This window comes from Ovis canadensis, chromosome 20 (genome assembly GCF_042477335.2).
Source record: "Ovis canadensis isolate MfBH-ARS-UI-01 breed Bighorn chromosome 20, ARS-UI_OviCan_v2, whole genome shotgun sequence".
Taxonomy (NCBI): domain Eukaryota; kingdom Metazoa; phylum Chordata; class Mammalia; order Artiodactyla; family Bovidae; genus Ovis; species Ovis canadensis.
This window is the reverse complement of record NC_091264.1, coordinates 40187853-40202882: the sequence shown is the minus strand read 5'-3', so window position 1 is coordinate 40202882 and position 15030 is coordinate 40187853. Positions and strand designations below refer to the sequence as shown.

General features: G+C 44.7%; 1 protein-coding gene across 3 annotated transcripts in view; it reads left to right on the top strand.

Moving 5' to 3' along the window:
• ELOVL5 (ELOVL fatty acid elongase 5) overlaps positions 1–15030 on the top strand; it is a 76279-nt gene that overhangs the window by 34049 nt on the left and 27200 nt on the right. For all 3 annotated transcript variants that reach the window (XM_069563916.1, XM_069563915.1, XM_069563913.1), the window contains exons 2-3: positions 6103–6168; positions 9267–9454. In XM_069563916.1, coding sequence (XP_069420017.1) covers positions 6111–6168; positions 9267–9454 — 246 coding nt within the window. In that variant the 5' untranslated portion in view covers positions 6103–6110. The remainder of the gene's footprint in view (positions 1–6102; positions 6169–9266; positions 9455–15030) is intronic.

Sequence of the window (15030 nt, the reverse complement as noted above, 5' to 3'; positions counted from 1 at the left end):
TGCTATTCCCTTCTCCAGGGGATCTTCCCAGGCTAGGGATCAAACCCAGGTCTCTTGCATTGGCAGGGAGATTCTTTATCATCTGAGCCACCAGAAATTTCTAGGGTCTCTTATCCAAGCATCATGGGTGAATACACTGCTTACCACTTTGTTTCAGGAGGGCAGAGGGATGTCCATCTCTGCCGTTTTCCTAGCAAGCATACACTGCTTAGCACACAGTAGGTGCTTGTTAAATATCTGTTAACTTAGTGAGTCAGCAGCCTTTCCAGTGACTGGGGGCATGAAGGGCAGTCGTTCTCAGCATCACCGGGAATGCAGAAATAAAGTCAGTCACCAGACGACCTGATCCCGACGCTTGACCTTTTGCCTTGTCTCCCCTCAGCCTTGTGCGGATTGATGAGTTTCTGTTATCTAAGCTCCTCAGGGGAGCGGAGCTCTCCACCCATCCACAGCAGTCCGGTCTGTATCCACCGGCAGGGGGTTTTCTGTGTCTAGATTTGCTTTGTCTTCTAAATGACAGTGTGCTTCAACCCAAGCCAAATGTCACCTGTCTTATTCTCCTGGTTTCAAATGAAAATTAAGTCATCCAAGAGTAATTTTCTACAGTGAACCCTTCTCCAGATGCTTGTGGGGTAAGTGGGTTGGTGGGTGGGGTTTCTAGTAGGAGAAGAACTTTGATAATATGTTGTATTCTTTAGTTGTGAATAAGAATACCCCCTGGAAGCTAACCAGAGGCCAAGGGGGGGAATCATTTGACATCTAACCTGGGCCTTGGAAAGAGCATAAAGACAGAATGGGGAGGAAGGACCACAGATGATTCATTTAAGAACAGAGCCCCTGGGTGATCCTCCACCACTTTAAAAGAATGGAATATCCTTCTCCGGCAATGGTTAGAATAGTGCTTTTCAGTTAACTGGTGGCCAGCCAAGGAGCTAGAGACAATGGAGGGGGCTTCCCTTTTAACCTATTTTTTTTTTTAATTTTAAAAAAAGCTTTCATAGTTATTTACTTATCTGATTTAGATGGGTCTTAGTTGCCGCAGTCGGGATTTTTCTTTGCAGTGTACCGGCTTCTCTAGCTGCCCCACGGCATGTGGGATTATAGTTCCCTGACCAGGAATCGAACCCATGGCCCTGGCATTGGAAGGCAGATTCTTAACCACTGGACTACCAGGGAAGTCCCTAACCTGTCTAATTTTTGTATAAGGGAATACTTGAGTGTGGCAGCACTTAGCTTCCCCTCGATTGTCCGTTGCACCAGAATGAGGGCCTCAGCCTTCAACCACACTGCTGACCTGCAGCTGGAGTTGGTGGTGCCCCAGCTTTGCAGTGACTTGTCTGAAGCCCAGACAGAGCCATGTCCTTTCTCAGTACACAGCCAGAGAAAACGACTCCATCAGAACATTAACAGGAGTTGGACGTGCCCTTAGAACGAGGGTAAGAAAGTATGAGAAACCTGTGGAGGAAGGAGGAAAGGCACAGATTCCTGAGTTGTCAGAGGGAGGAGGCTGCTGTCGATGTGGCGGATAATTTCTTCCAAGCCAGGATGTAGTCTGGAGTTAACATCTATTTAAGTGCCGGCTTTCTGAAGGGATTCTCTCATCAACTTGCTTTCCTATCTGGAAGTACTTGGATGTTTTTTCCCTTGAGGGTCTTTAGGATAGTTTTATATTTGAACATTCTGAGCAGGTGTGGTTAGCTTCCTCCTCTCACTCCTGAGCTGATTTTCTCCATCTGAGAAAAACCTTTGTAAAGTCAAGAAACAGTGTTGTGACTACCAAATTAAAGTACCATTTAATGTTTTGTGTTGTTGGCAGCGACCTGAACAGCATTCCCCTGCCTGCTTAACAGGAGTGGACTGTTAAGGGGGTGAATGGGTCGGAGAACAGAAAGCGGAGGGAGACTTCCTCCTGACCCCGGGGAGCTGGAAGCTTGGCTTAGCTGACTCATTTTTAGCTGGACCGTGAGATTCTAAATGAGTAAACAAGTAGAACAAGGCATGATGAGGAAGTTAACAGAAGTTAAGTGTCTGCCGAGAGCAGTGTGACTTGACTGATTTCTTACAGAAAAGGGAGCTTTCAAAGCAGACTAGCTGCTCCCTGGTACCACTGTCTTGGCAGCAAGAGAAACCAAGGCTTGACCCTGAAAATAAATCTTCACTGCTAAGCTTTAGAGTCACCAAGAAGCCTAGTTGTGGGTTTATGAAAATTAACCTCCTTTCCTATAGTAATTTTTAAAAATCTTGGTTATCTTTTGAAGCAGATTTACCTTAAGATCCTGGTACTTTTCGTGTGCTCAGCAGCTTTCTCGCTTTCTCCAGCTCCTGGTGTAAACGGCCAAGATGGTTAGCATTTGCACTCTAACTGAGACTCATAACTGCATCCCAAGACCCATGACAGGAGCAGCTCTCTTTAAGCCCAGCCACCTTCCCTTGTGGCCACCCCCTCTGCCTTGTTTGCTCGCAGCTTGTTGTCCCTCTCCAGGGCCAAGTGGAAAGCGAGGGGGGTGGGGGGGGCGGACTGGTTTGCTGGGAAACTTGTAGTATCTTATTTCAAGCCTCCAGCAAATTCTGTGTGATTCTGGATCATAGTGAAAAAAGAATGCTTGTTTAGCCTCACACAGGTGACTCACCTGGCACTTCTCCTGGGCAGAGCTGACTCCTGGACAAATGGATCGTCCACAGGAGCCCGGCTCTCTTTAGGGGGTTCGGATTTTGGCCTTTTGTACTCTGCTATTTCCAGGTTTTTTATTTTCTGAGCTCTGGCAGTTTTGACACTTCTCCTGAAGTTAGGCCTGAGGCTAACCTCAATCCTGAAATGCGTAGTTGGTGTGCCAGGAACTTGCCCGGGGTCACAGGATTAATGCTCCATTTAGGTGAAGGTGCACTGAACTCTGTCGCATCCTGTTTTTAATACAGAGTAATTCCTAGCCCCAGTTAGTAATTTCTTTTCTTAGTGAGGCACGTACAGTGAGACACAACTGTAATACAGCCACATGGTTACCAGAAACACTCTAGAATTTGGTAGTGGGAAGTAATGTTCAACAGTGTCTTTTGGAAAGTGTGCGTAAAAGAGGGATTCTTCAAAACCTGTTCTAATGTACCCACCTCTGTTTTCGACCCTTAGCGTGTTTTCCTTATCATCATTTTGTGTGTGTGGCCCTTGACCTGGTGGAGAACTTTTGGATACTGTCGTGGTTAGATTTTTTTTTTTTTTTTTTTTTTCCTTTAATGGATCCAACCCCTCCCCGTCATGACCTGTGGTTCTGGAAGCCCCTGTAGATTGGGCGGGTGCCAGGGACTCCTGGTTAAAGACGGTGGGGAGGTGATGCTTGGCTTGGTGTCAGCACGGTCAGCCTCCTGGGAGGACTGACATCCCCTTTTCCCGTCTCAGTGTGGGGAACCAGTCACATCAAAGAATGGCTTATTCTTTGCTGAGCTCAGGACCAGAGCTCCTCTCGCATGGGCCCAGTGCCTGGGCTTGGTCCCTGCCAGTACGATTGTCCAGAGCAGCTGTGTGCCTGCGTGGCCCAGCTCGCCCGGAGCCACCAGTAGGATGACTCTGGTGGTAAAGTGACGTTCCCGGCCCACGAGTGGCTCAGAAGATGGGAATCTGCCATGGGTGGGCGGGCTGCAGACCTGGCCATGCACTTGGATTGTGCAAAGTGGGTCATGCCGTTCCCGTGATCCCCAATCACCAGGCAGAGTGTCAAGGGCTTGGCAGGGCCCCCTGCCTCTCCTGTTCTATTAGAAAAGTACAAAAGAGTACAGCTCAGCCCACAGGCCACTCAGCAAGTGCCCAGTTCATCCAGCAGGGCGGGCCGCCCAGCGGGAGAAGTTCACTCGCTGGGACCTTTTGTCCTGTTCTGCAGTGGCTGGGCAGCTGGGGAGCTCACTGTGAAGGGGATGTGGGGACAGGCTGTGAGCACAGCTAAGGTGCCGCCTCTCCTGCCAGCCTGTGGCCACATGCTCCCCACGCCTTGGGGTTGATTTCTGTGAATCTTGGTGGGCAGGAGGAGGGGGGCAGATGTCTCCGGGCCACTGTCCCCAGCCGGCCCTTGAACTGGAGTGCCCTTTCTCTTTGCTCTGTGGTTACCTTCTGCAAGTGGCAACTTCATTTTCCAAAGGAAATTTTTGCTCCACGATCCCATCCCCTTTACCGTGCTTTATTTTTTCATGCCAACATTTACTTTACATATTTTACGCATGTGTGTTCCTGCCCCAGCCTGGAATTTTTGCCCCCAAGGGGCAATTATTATTTCCCACATGTTGCGGGTAGGAACATGGGAGGGACTTCTGTGGTGGCCCAGCAGTAAAGAATTCTCCTGCCAGTGCAAGAGATGCAAATTCAGTCTTTGGGTCGGGAAGATCCCCTGGAGAGGGAAATGGGAACCCACTCCAGTATTCTTGCCTGGAGAATTCCATGGACAGAGGAGCCTGGAGGGCTACAGTCTGTGCGGTTGCAGGCGAGTTAGACACAACTGAGCGACTAAACAGCAACAGCAGCGGGTTGGAGGTTAAATAACTCTAATGGTCCAAGGTCATATTATAGTAAGTGGAGACAATGGGTTTCAAGCCCAGATTGTCTGATAAAGAGCCCGCATGGAACCACGTAACCCCCTGCCAGCCTGTTGTGCTTCTCTGGTTGTATAACTGCTGAGGGGCAAAGGTGGCGTGTCTAATTGTTGGCATTTGGTTGTGTGGGGAGCTGGTGGCTTCTTGGCTGAAAGGAGTCCGCCAGGTGACCTCCTGAGTCACCCCCAGGGAAGGACAAATGTTGGGCCAGAACACTAGTACCTGTGGCTTTCAAAATGTCACTGATGGCTACGCCTGCACCTCCCGCAACCAGGCTGGGTTGACTCAGTTGTTGTAACTATTAGAATCCATTAGGTAATTCCAAACTACTTTAAGGTAGTTATCCATGAAATTAGGCAAAGGATAAGACGTAGGCTTCAGTGTGGCCAGCGAAGGGAGAGACGTTGCATTAAACTGCTGGTTGATGAAACCAATTTTGCCTTTGCCCTTGGAAGGAAAAACACTTGTGGTTGTTTCTGTAATAGTAACGACCAAGACAGTTAAAAATGTGCCTCCTGACTTTCATATAGAACATATAGTAAATAAATGCACAGATGAAAAGATGCTTCGCTAACTTGTAAATGTAAATCTCAAATGGGGGGCAAGTAGTGAGCTGTAGAATCTTTGAAGATGGAGGTAGGTCTCTAACCACTGTTAAGAGACAATCTCCAAGATGTCGTACTACACGTAGTACTCAGCGTACATGTTTTCCCAACTTTTTTCTTTTTGTGCTTACCTCAGTAAGAATGTAGTTTGCATCACACTCATAAATAATGGTACAGTAACACTGAAGATTCATGGCAGAATTTATTCATCCTACCTAAGGACAGAGCACTCTGATTATGATAATTAGTTTGTTCTTTTTAATGCAAAGTTGGCTTAATCATGTATCGATATTAATGGGTTGCAACCAACAGTTACAGAAACTCTCATTCAGCATGTGTCATCTTTTGTGCTTAGAGGAGAGAAACCTCCAGGAGTATATCCAAGAAATGGGACAGTAAGCTCCTTCTGACAGTGGGTCTGAGGGGTTGTGTTGGAGCAGAATGATGAGATTTTTCTTACTGCCTCTTTTCATTTTAAATGTGTGAATTTTTTGCTGTGGACGTGAAGCATGTTAGGACAGTAATTAATAAAAACACCCGACAGAGGAACCATTTCCTCCCCATGGCAGTCCTGTTTGCCCTGATGGACTTTCCTCCTGCCTGCTCTCTATCAGTTTCTGTCCTTCTCCCCTCTGAGATTTCAGCTTCACAGAGAGAATTTTTATGGAGCTGAGAAAAGAAGCACAGAAAACTGGCGCTTATTTATGAATTCACGGGATTGTGTCTTTCCTTTTGCTTTTCAAATGAGAACTTAGCATGTAAATTACTTTTGTGAGTTTAAAAAAGTTGTTGTTTGAACATGAGGAACTTAACCTTGTCCAGAGTGTCTTCTCTGAAAAGAATTTGTTCTTGTTTTATGAAAAAAAAAAAAAACTACAGAGAGCATTTTGAGTAGAGATTAATCAATGTCTCCTTTTCTTAATAGGCTTTAAAATGGAGCACTTCGATGCATCGCTTAGCACCTATTTCCGGGCATGGCTCGGCCCCCGAGGTAAGGTGGTTTTGAGTCTTGCTCTCCCATCCTTCCTGCCACTCCTTGTTATAGGCAACTTGTGAATATTGCATGAAGACAGTCTAGAAACCATGCTCATTTTCCAGTGATTAGATACCAGGGGCTTGGAGTCCTGAAGTCGTGAACAGGTGCAAGGTCCCCTGACTGCTGGGGCAGAGACACAGGTGCTGGGAACCTCTGCTGACTTTAGTGGAGATCGGACTATGTTGCAAGCTTACAGCCTGAGCATACCACAGATTTCACCACTGTTGGTGGCACGGATTGCTCAGTTCTTGTGAGTCTCCAGCTGAATCTGATTTTCAAAATACACTGCTACAATAGGGGTTTAAAAGCCTTCCCGTTCTACAGTTTTACGGGCTTTCTAATGTCTTTTTGTGGTGTGTCACGTCACTGGAGAAGTATATGTGCCTGAGCTCTCTTCTTACCCTCATCTTTCATTGTCCTTCAGGACAAGTCAGCCAGCTCCAAATAGTACACCTTCCTCTAATGTCATCTCTAACATCTCACCTGTAAAGAGGGAACTTGGGAGGTTCACAGAACAGTTCATAGGAAAGCTCCCAGAGGGTTTTAAACAGCTAGAATCTCCATTTGACTCATGGTTTTTAAAATACAAAGAAAACAATAAAAGGAACTTCATCTGTTAGTCAGGCAGAGATGCAATAAGGCTTATGCCATCTGTGATAATAGTGAGGAAGTGGAGAAATGGGGTAACCTCTCTGGAGGGCAGTTGTGTTTTCTGTTGAAATTAAAATGCACGTGCCCTTTGAATCATCAGAGATGTGTATAAGGACGCTGCTTAGTGGCACTGCTTGTCAAAACTTGCTCCATGGGAAACAAGCTAAATTACTGTGTGGCCCTGGAAAAGAACAAGCCAGATCCATCTGTCTGTGCTCATGTTGGGATGATGCCTTCTTTCAGTGTTGTGGGATCAAAACTCTAATTTTAAATGGCTGAAACTGTAATAAAAATTATTAGCTTACATTGGAAGGACTGAAGCTCCAATACTTTGACCACCTGATGCAGAGAGCCAACTCATTGGAAAAGACCCTGATGCTGAGAATGATTGAGGGCAGGAGGAGAAGGGGATGACAAGATGATATGGTTGGATGGCATCACTGACTCAGTGAACATGCGTTTGAGCTGTTGTAAGGACGGGGAAGCCTGGCACACTGCAGTCCATGGGGTCACAGAGAGTCAGACACAACTTAACGACCGAACAACAGCAATAGTAACATCATGAGATCTGAGTTATTCTAGGGGCTCTATGATGTTACCCAAGGACCCTGTTCTTGTCATTTCCTATTTCCTACCTTACGTCCTCAGTGTGTCAGCAGCTCTGTGCTCAGGTCAGGCCCCCAATCTTTTGTGGTTGCAGATTGGCTGCTGAAGCTCCAGGCTGCACCTCCAGAGGAGGAAAAAAGTCTAATCTTTTGCATGGTTTTAAGAACCAGAAAACCCTTCCCCAGAGCACTTCACAAACTGTCGTCTCCTCAGAGCTCAGTGGCCACAGTGGCTCCACATGCTCTCATCTGAACCAGTCCCCTGGGGGTGGGTTAGGGCTTCGTGATCGACTAGCCTCTCTAAGGATTTACCACCTGGGGTTGGGGCCGGCCACCCAGGAAACGGACTTCCCTGGTGGCTCAGACGGTAAAGCGTCTGTCTACAATGCGGGAGACCTGGGTTAGAGCCCCGGGTTGGGAAGATCCCCTGGAGAAGGAAATGGCAATCCACTCCAGTACTATTGCCTGGAAAATCCCATGGACAGAGGAGCCTGGTAGGCTACAGTCTATGGGGTCACAAAGAGTCAGACACGACTGAGCAACTTCACTTCACCCAGGAAATACTTGGATACTTGGTGACATAGGAAAATGAAGATCTGTTAGAAAATTAAATTTAATTAAAATAAATTTGCAAGATGCAAAACAGCTTTAAATAAAAGGAAATGGGAGCTTTTCGTAGGTGCAGTCATTGTGTTTGTGTTGTTATGTACACATAAACATATATGACGATCTGATGTTAGTTGCTAAATAGGAACTTGTGTTCTCAGAATTGACAGCGTTAGGCCCAGAGCTGAGAACATTAGGTGTTAAGCATCCTCTTGTTACTAATAAGTTCGCAGGGGCAGCCACTTCCCTAAAGGGCTTCTGAGAAGCACGGATCAGTGAAACTACCATCACCAGCACGCTAACATCAGTGGGCAGAGGATGGAGGGAGTCTCCCTCTGAAGCCAAGAAAAAGAGACACTGGGAGAGTTTAGGGTGTCTGCCAGGAAGGAGACTGACAGTGGTTCCCCAAGTGGGCGTATGTTCTCCTTAAGCTGTGCTTGTCCTGCAAGGTCAAGGGAGAGGGCCCTGGAGAGAGAGTAGCAAGATAGCTGAGCCAGGAGGTCAAAGAAAGGGCTGGTCCACTGTCCTTTTCCCCCTCCTTCCTGCCGAGGGGAGGGGTTGGGGAGGCAGGAGGTCTTTCCTGCATCAGTAATGTCCTTGAATCGGTAATGCAGGTCTTCTCTCTCACGCTTCTGCTCTGCTCTTATCCGGTCGTTGCCGCTTCACTCTCACTTTTTAAAAGGTTATCGCTCCTGCTGCTGTTGACCATGGCATTCCGCAGGCGAGGCCTGTTGAATCAGAGACAATCTCTGAGCTGGCCGAGTGGCACGTTTTCTGAGTCTGCACACGCCAGACAGACTGGCTGACACTGGGCTGACATGGCGAGCTTCGGAGCTCAAAGATTGCCACTTCTAGGGTTTCCTGGACCCATGCGTAATTCAGCAAGCCTGGTTAATCAATCCAGTTAGTGAAAAACTGAGCTTTCTCCTTGTTTTCTTTAAGATTCTTAAGAACAGATTTTATGAAAGTCATTTAGCAAAGCCCCTGATAGTATGCACATTGTTGTTTAGAACATGAATGCGAGCCTCGCCTTGAGCCTATGTATTGAAGACTCACAGTTCCTCTTCAAGTTGCTTTTCTGGCTTGGGAACATGGTGGTTAGAGAAAGTGTTTTCATGTTCGAAGCACATTGTTATTACTTTTATGTCTACTTTATTATCACTGCATGTTTTTTCTTTTACAATTGTCCAGATACTCGAGTAGAAGGATGGCTTCTTCTGGACAATTACGGCCCCACCTTGGTCTGTTCCGTCCTGTACTTGCTAATCGTGTGGCTGGGGCCAAAATACATGAAGACTAGGCAACCGTTCTCCTGCCGGGGGATTCTAGTGGTGTACAACCTCGGACTCACTCTGCTGTCTCTCTATATGTTCTTTGAGGTAAGTCAGAGGCTGGCACGGCTTCCTCTTGCTTCAGGGTGCTTGGGTCACTGTCCTGAATCTCAGGCCTGAGTGGAGAAGGCCAGCGGTGGGGTGGGGGAGGGGAGGACGGGTACAGGAATGCGTTTTGAGGATGTTCTAAAATCGATTTTTCAAAACACTAGAGTTTTTTGTACAAATGTGCCTTCTGGAATATCTAAAACAGAAGCCTTTGCTATTGAGTCTTTTGTTATGTATGTTTTGTGTTACACAAACATTTTCAGAAATGCTCTCATGCAAGCAAAATACAGAGTAGAAATTGAACAAAATGCAAAAAAAACAGATCTGTGAGCATTTTATTAGGAAGCGTTTAATAAATGCCTGATTCTTATTGGGAGGTGGTCGGGGGAGGAAGTGGGCAGAGTCTGCGTCTGGTGTGTTTGTGGTCAGCCAGCCTCTCTCCATCTTGATCTGATCACTGTCAACCGCTTGGAGATTGAACAAGTTATTTTTATAAAAAGCTGAGAAGAGTAGATAGGTTAGTGTTTAGGGTTTGAATGGTCTGTGTAAGTTCAGGCCAGATTGTTTCTGCTATAAAACAAAGATGCTGAAAACCAAATTTGATGATCTCAAAGGCTTAAGTAAGAGTGGAAGATAACATCAGATCGGCACGTAAGCCTCCTGTTTTGACAGTACAGTCAGGCTTTAAAGTAGGAGAGGAAAGCTCTCTCTGGGATAAGCACGATTTATATGCATTTTAGGAGCAGAACTACACTGTTGAGGTTTATAGCATAAAACTACTCCTAAATCTCTGGGGCGGAGAATGACGCCATATATAAACACTTTCAAGTACTCCTGTTTAGATTGTTACCCTTTCATTGTGACTTAAATTCTCCAAGGAGAGGAAAAGGAGAGAAATTAATATGACTCTTACGGTGATTTCCCCACCAGCCTCGAGCTGTGAGGGGGTCTGTCTGACTGTGTGGGTATGTGCAGGGGTCTGTGATGCAGGGGCTGGTGGGAAGCACCGTGTCTGATGGTCAGAGACACAGCCACAGAGGGAGGCCTGGGTCAGGTTCCCCCACGTAAATCTCATAAAGCAAGGTAAAGGTTTTATGATTAAGAATTTATAGATGCTGTTCTCATTGCTTTTATGCCAACAGTCTGTGAAATGCTTACAACTCCTTTTTTTGCTTCTTTTCTGTCCTGTTCTAGAGTGAAAGCAGTTTAATTAGCCTCCGAGATGGAGACTGCGGGCCTGGAGGCAGGGGCAGTGACAGGCCTGGGCCCAGCCCTGTGCTCATCTCTGTGTTCCAGGGACAAAGCCGCAGTGAGCTGTCAGGTGTCTGAGTGAACCGCATACTATCCCATACTTGATAGATAAGAGAGCCATTTCCTTACGAAGGCTCCTATAGAGTTAATTATTACACATAGCAATATTCTAGAGAAAAAGTATTTAAGACTATTGAATGTTATAGAACTTACGTTATCTGCCATATATATTTCTCAAGCCCTAGAGATATAATCACAGCTTCATAATTTAACCTCTCAAACAGCTAATTCACTGGTAAAGAGGGGAGGAAAGTGCTGGGTAAATTGCTGCCAACTGCATGTGACTGAATTTGGGAGATCTATTAATAAGAGCGTTGTAATAGGAAGTACCAATTTTTCCTCCGCGACAGCTTGGTGGAAACATTAGAAAATGTTGAGCAGTATCTAAGCCCTGAATATAGAGATGTAGGAAATATACAAAGGAGGTTAAATATGTTTAACTCACAACTTAGATAGAGAAGTAATGGATAAGGGGACAATAATCCTTAAACCAAGTTTATAAAAATAGAGCCAGAGCAGATACTCGCAAGTTGAAAATTAACCCTAGTATCTGCATTAGATGATATTTACTTTGGATTATTTTGTCTGACTTTTTTTTTTCCTGTACTTACATAAACCCTTCAGGAATATCCTGATAACATATCTTTTGTCAACTTTTAAATTTCATTGTAGCTACTGGTTTTTCCCTTTTTTCTTTTCTTAGCACTTATAGTCCAGTGAATACTAAAACACAGGACAATTATGGAGTTTTATAACCGAACAAATTAAAGGGATCCTGGAGCCCACCTGGGCCCCTCACTTCAGGGAAATGTGCCAAGAGTTAGAGCCATTTAAGATGACCCGAAGAAGGAAAGTAACCAAATGACTATCTTAAAACTGTGAAATTCGTAGATTCACTCAGGTGGCTGCTCTGTCCTGACCTGGGACTTTTCTGGTGTGTCGCCATGCTCTCCTCGCCTCTGGGCTCTTGTCACCAAAGCCAGGAGGATCTAATTGCTTGGTTTGTGGCAGTCCAGAGGGGAGCGTCCCGTGCAGGAATCGTAGGACTCAGCACTAGCAGCGGGAAGCAGAGTCAGCACGTAGACCTTGAACTTGAATGAAGAGAACTGCTGGCTGCCTTCCTGTACCCCTTCCACTCAAACCCCCAAGACCAGGTTCTTCCTTTCTAGGGGTCTCTGCCCCCTAGAAACTCCCAACTTCTTCAAACCCAAACCCGCCTCAGTTTGACAGTCCCTGTCTCATTTCTGAGGACCTGTCTCAAGGTCAGTTCCTCTGTGTCCTCTTGAGGGCTTGGCTCTGAAGCAGTGATCCCAGCCCCTCCTGCCTCCTCGTGGTCCCAAGGAGCCTGATGCCTTCTCCCCCATCGCGGTGCCCTGGGGGTATGCCCTCCAGCCTGTGTCCCTCACGGGCACCTCACTGGCTGTGGTTACAATGTTCCTTCCACATCTTTTTTTGTCCTCTTGTTAGCATGGCGCCAGCATTGAGACAGAAAAAAGCAAATGTTGGAACCATGTTTCATCAATACTTTAACAAAGAGAAATCACAGACTAAAAGCACGATTGTTCTTTGAGTGTTAGTTTATTCCCTTGCTGTAAGAACTGTGTGTTGGTAAAGTAGTGTGAGAAAATTCAATAACATACAGCAAATATTCAGAACATTTAAAATGTAATTTTTTTGGTTGCCAACTGGATCGGTGATCTGAATTGGCATAGATTCAGAACTTATTTTTTTTCTTTCCTTTCTCAATTTTTACGTAGAATTGTAAGTTTGAAACTACTTCAGAATATGGAAAATAAAATCACAAATATTTCTCTAGGTACCTAACAAAGATTGACATTACTGGTTTGAATTTTTTGTTTAAAAAGAAAACATGACAAAAAGGCATCAGAAGTGTAGCCCCTTCACAGATGTAACTTTCTTCTGAAGGGCATGTTTCTTTCCTGGCTATGTTTCTATACATTTTCCACATGTGTATGTATATATGTGACAACTTACAGGCTATTTGAGGACAGGTTTTTTTTTTAAAACTTCCATGAGCGATGTATGGCTTATATATATACTCTTTTTCAAGTAGCTTTTTTCAGTCAGCATTATGTTTTGAGAAGATACTTTGATACTTTGAATCTTAGGGATTTCATTCATTAGTTTTAACTCCTCTTTATTACTTAACTGTTAGAATTTCTTACGTCATTTGATCCATTTTTCTTTGGGGGGACATGTACGTTGTTTCCAGTTAAACAGTGTTGAAATCCTTGAAGAATTATCTCCCAACACTATCTTTCTCCTTCACAGAAACTTCATTCTTGTTTTGCATTTTGTATTTTTTTATATAGTACATAAGCACAGGTTTGTTATTTTCCTATTTATTCTCCTAGGCTGCGGTTCTCATATGCTTTACTAGCTAGAAATAAATGTATATGTTGGCATTTGAGGTAAAGGGCTTTTGCAGTTAAGAAGGAATTAAAACGTACTTTTTTTCCTCTCTGATCAGAAACCTCCCCCCCAAACAAAAAACAATGCTGCATTGAATGTTCTTGGATGTGTCCCCTGTGCCAATGTGAGTGAGTGAGTGACTTTCACCAGGCATACAGTTAGGAGTTAATGATTGAATCTTGACACTTTTAATGGGGAAATTTTAATCCATTTTCACTTAGTATGCTCATTATTATTTTAGAATGATATCTATCACCTTCTGTGTGTAAGTTTTCTTTGCTCTTTTGCTTTCTTTCCTGCTTTCTGTTGAACTTTTTTTTTTCATTTTGCTGATTTAAAAGCTACTTATTATATTATTTAGTAGTTACTTGTAAATTTTCAACATGCACCTTTGACTTAATAAATTCTAAAGTGAATTGCTGTTTCTACTCCTGAACATTGCAAGGATCATAGATGGTTTGGGCTTTGAGCCCCCATCATCCATGATATTGTTGTCAGGGTTTCATTCCGCCTCTTTCTGAGACCCTAAACAGTCATCATTACAGTCCGTGCTTACTGATTTTTTTTTTTTTGGTACACTGTTCATCTGTAAAACCCATTCTTTGCTTTGAGCTTCAGTTTTCTTCTGAAGTAGTTCCTTTTCTGTGAAAGCTAAGCTCTTAGTCCCTGAGTATCACGTATGTGTGTATATGCTGGAACATATTTTAGCAGGGCATAGAATTCTAAATTAGCAGTTATTTTCCCCCAGCACGTTGCAGATTTATTCCAGAGAAGTCTGCTGCAGTCCCATTTTTTGTTTGTTTTGTAGGTAACCTTTTTCTTTCAAGATGTTTCTAAACTTGTGTTTAAGAATAAAAACAAAATGTACCTAAATAGCAGTTCACTCTTGTCTCAGGATTGTATGCATCCAAGCCAAGGATTCATATATTTCTTAGTTTTGGAAAGTCCTCAGGCGTTGTCTTCTCCGTACTTCCTCCTCCTCCTCCATCAGTCCTGTCTGGAGCTCCTGTTAGACGTGTGCTGGACATTCTCACACCTGCGTACTCTCTCTCAAGTGTTTTGCATCTTTCTTTCTCTTCTGCATTCCTCTAATTCACTTGTACTCTCAGTTGTGTCTAATCTGCTATTTCACCCATTTCTAGCTTCAGTTACTATGCATCTTATATCTCTAAAACTTCACTGCTTGTTCTTTCTTCCACTCCATAACCAGGAAACTTTTTTTTCATCCGTGGTTGGAGATAACTGGGTCTCCAACTTAACCATTTGCTGTATTGCTTTTTAAAATAGCCTTTAAAAAGTGTTCTTTCAGCTGTATCTGTGAGGTCATGCGTCTGGGATAATTATTATATCTATGTTAAACTTCTTTTTAAAAACAAAAACTGGACGGTTTGTTGGGTGTCCCGTGTAAGCATCTGACGCTGATATCGGTGGGGTCATCTCAGGTAAATGTGTCTGCCCCAGAGAAGAGAGACTTTTTTTAAAGGACTTGAATATAAGCTCACTTCCTCTTTTCTGAGTTCTTTCTCAGGGCAGCAGCACCTTATATCAGGGCTTCCCTGGCGGCTCGGACAGTAAAGAATCTGCCTGCAATGTGGGAGACGCAGGTTTGATCCTTGAATTGGAAAGATCCCCTGGAGAAGGCTATGGCTACTCACTCCAGTATTCTTGACTGGAGAATTCCATGGACAGAGGAGCCTGGTGGGCTGTAGTCCATGGGGTCACAAAGAGTCAGACACGACTGAGCAGTTGACGTGATACTCACCTTACAGTTAGGCATCGGTGGTGTTGGAGCTCCTTTGCTGGTCCCTGTAGCATTTGTGCATTAACAGTGG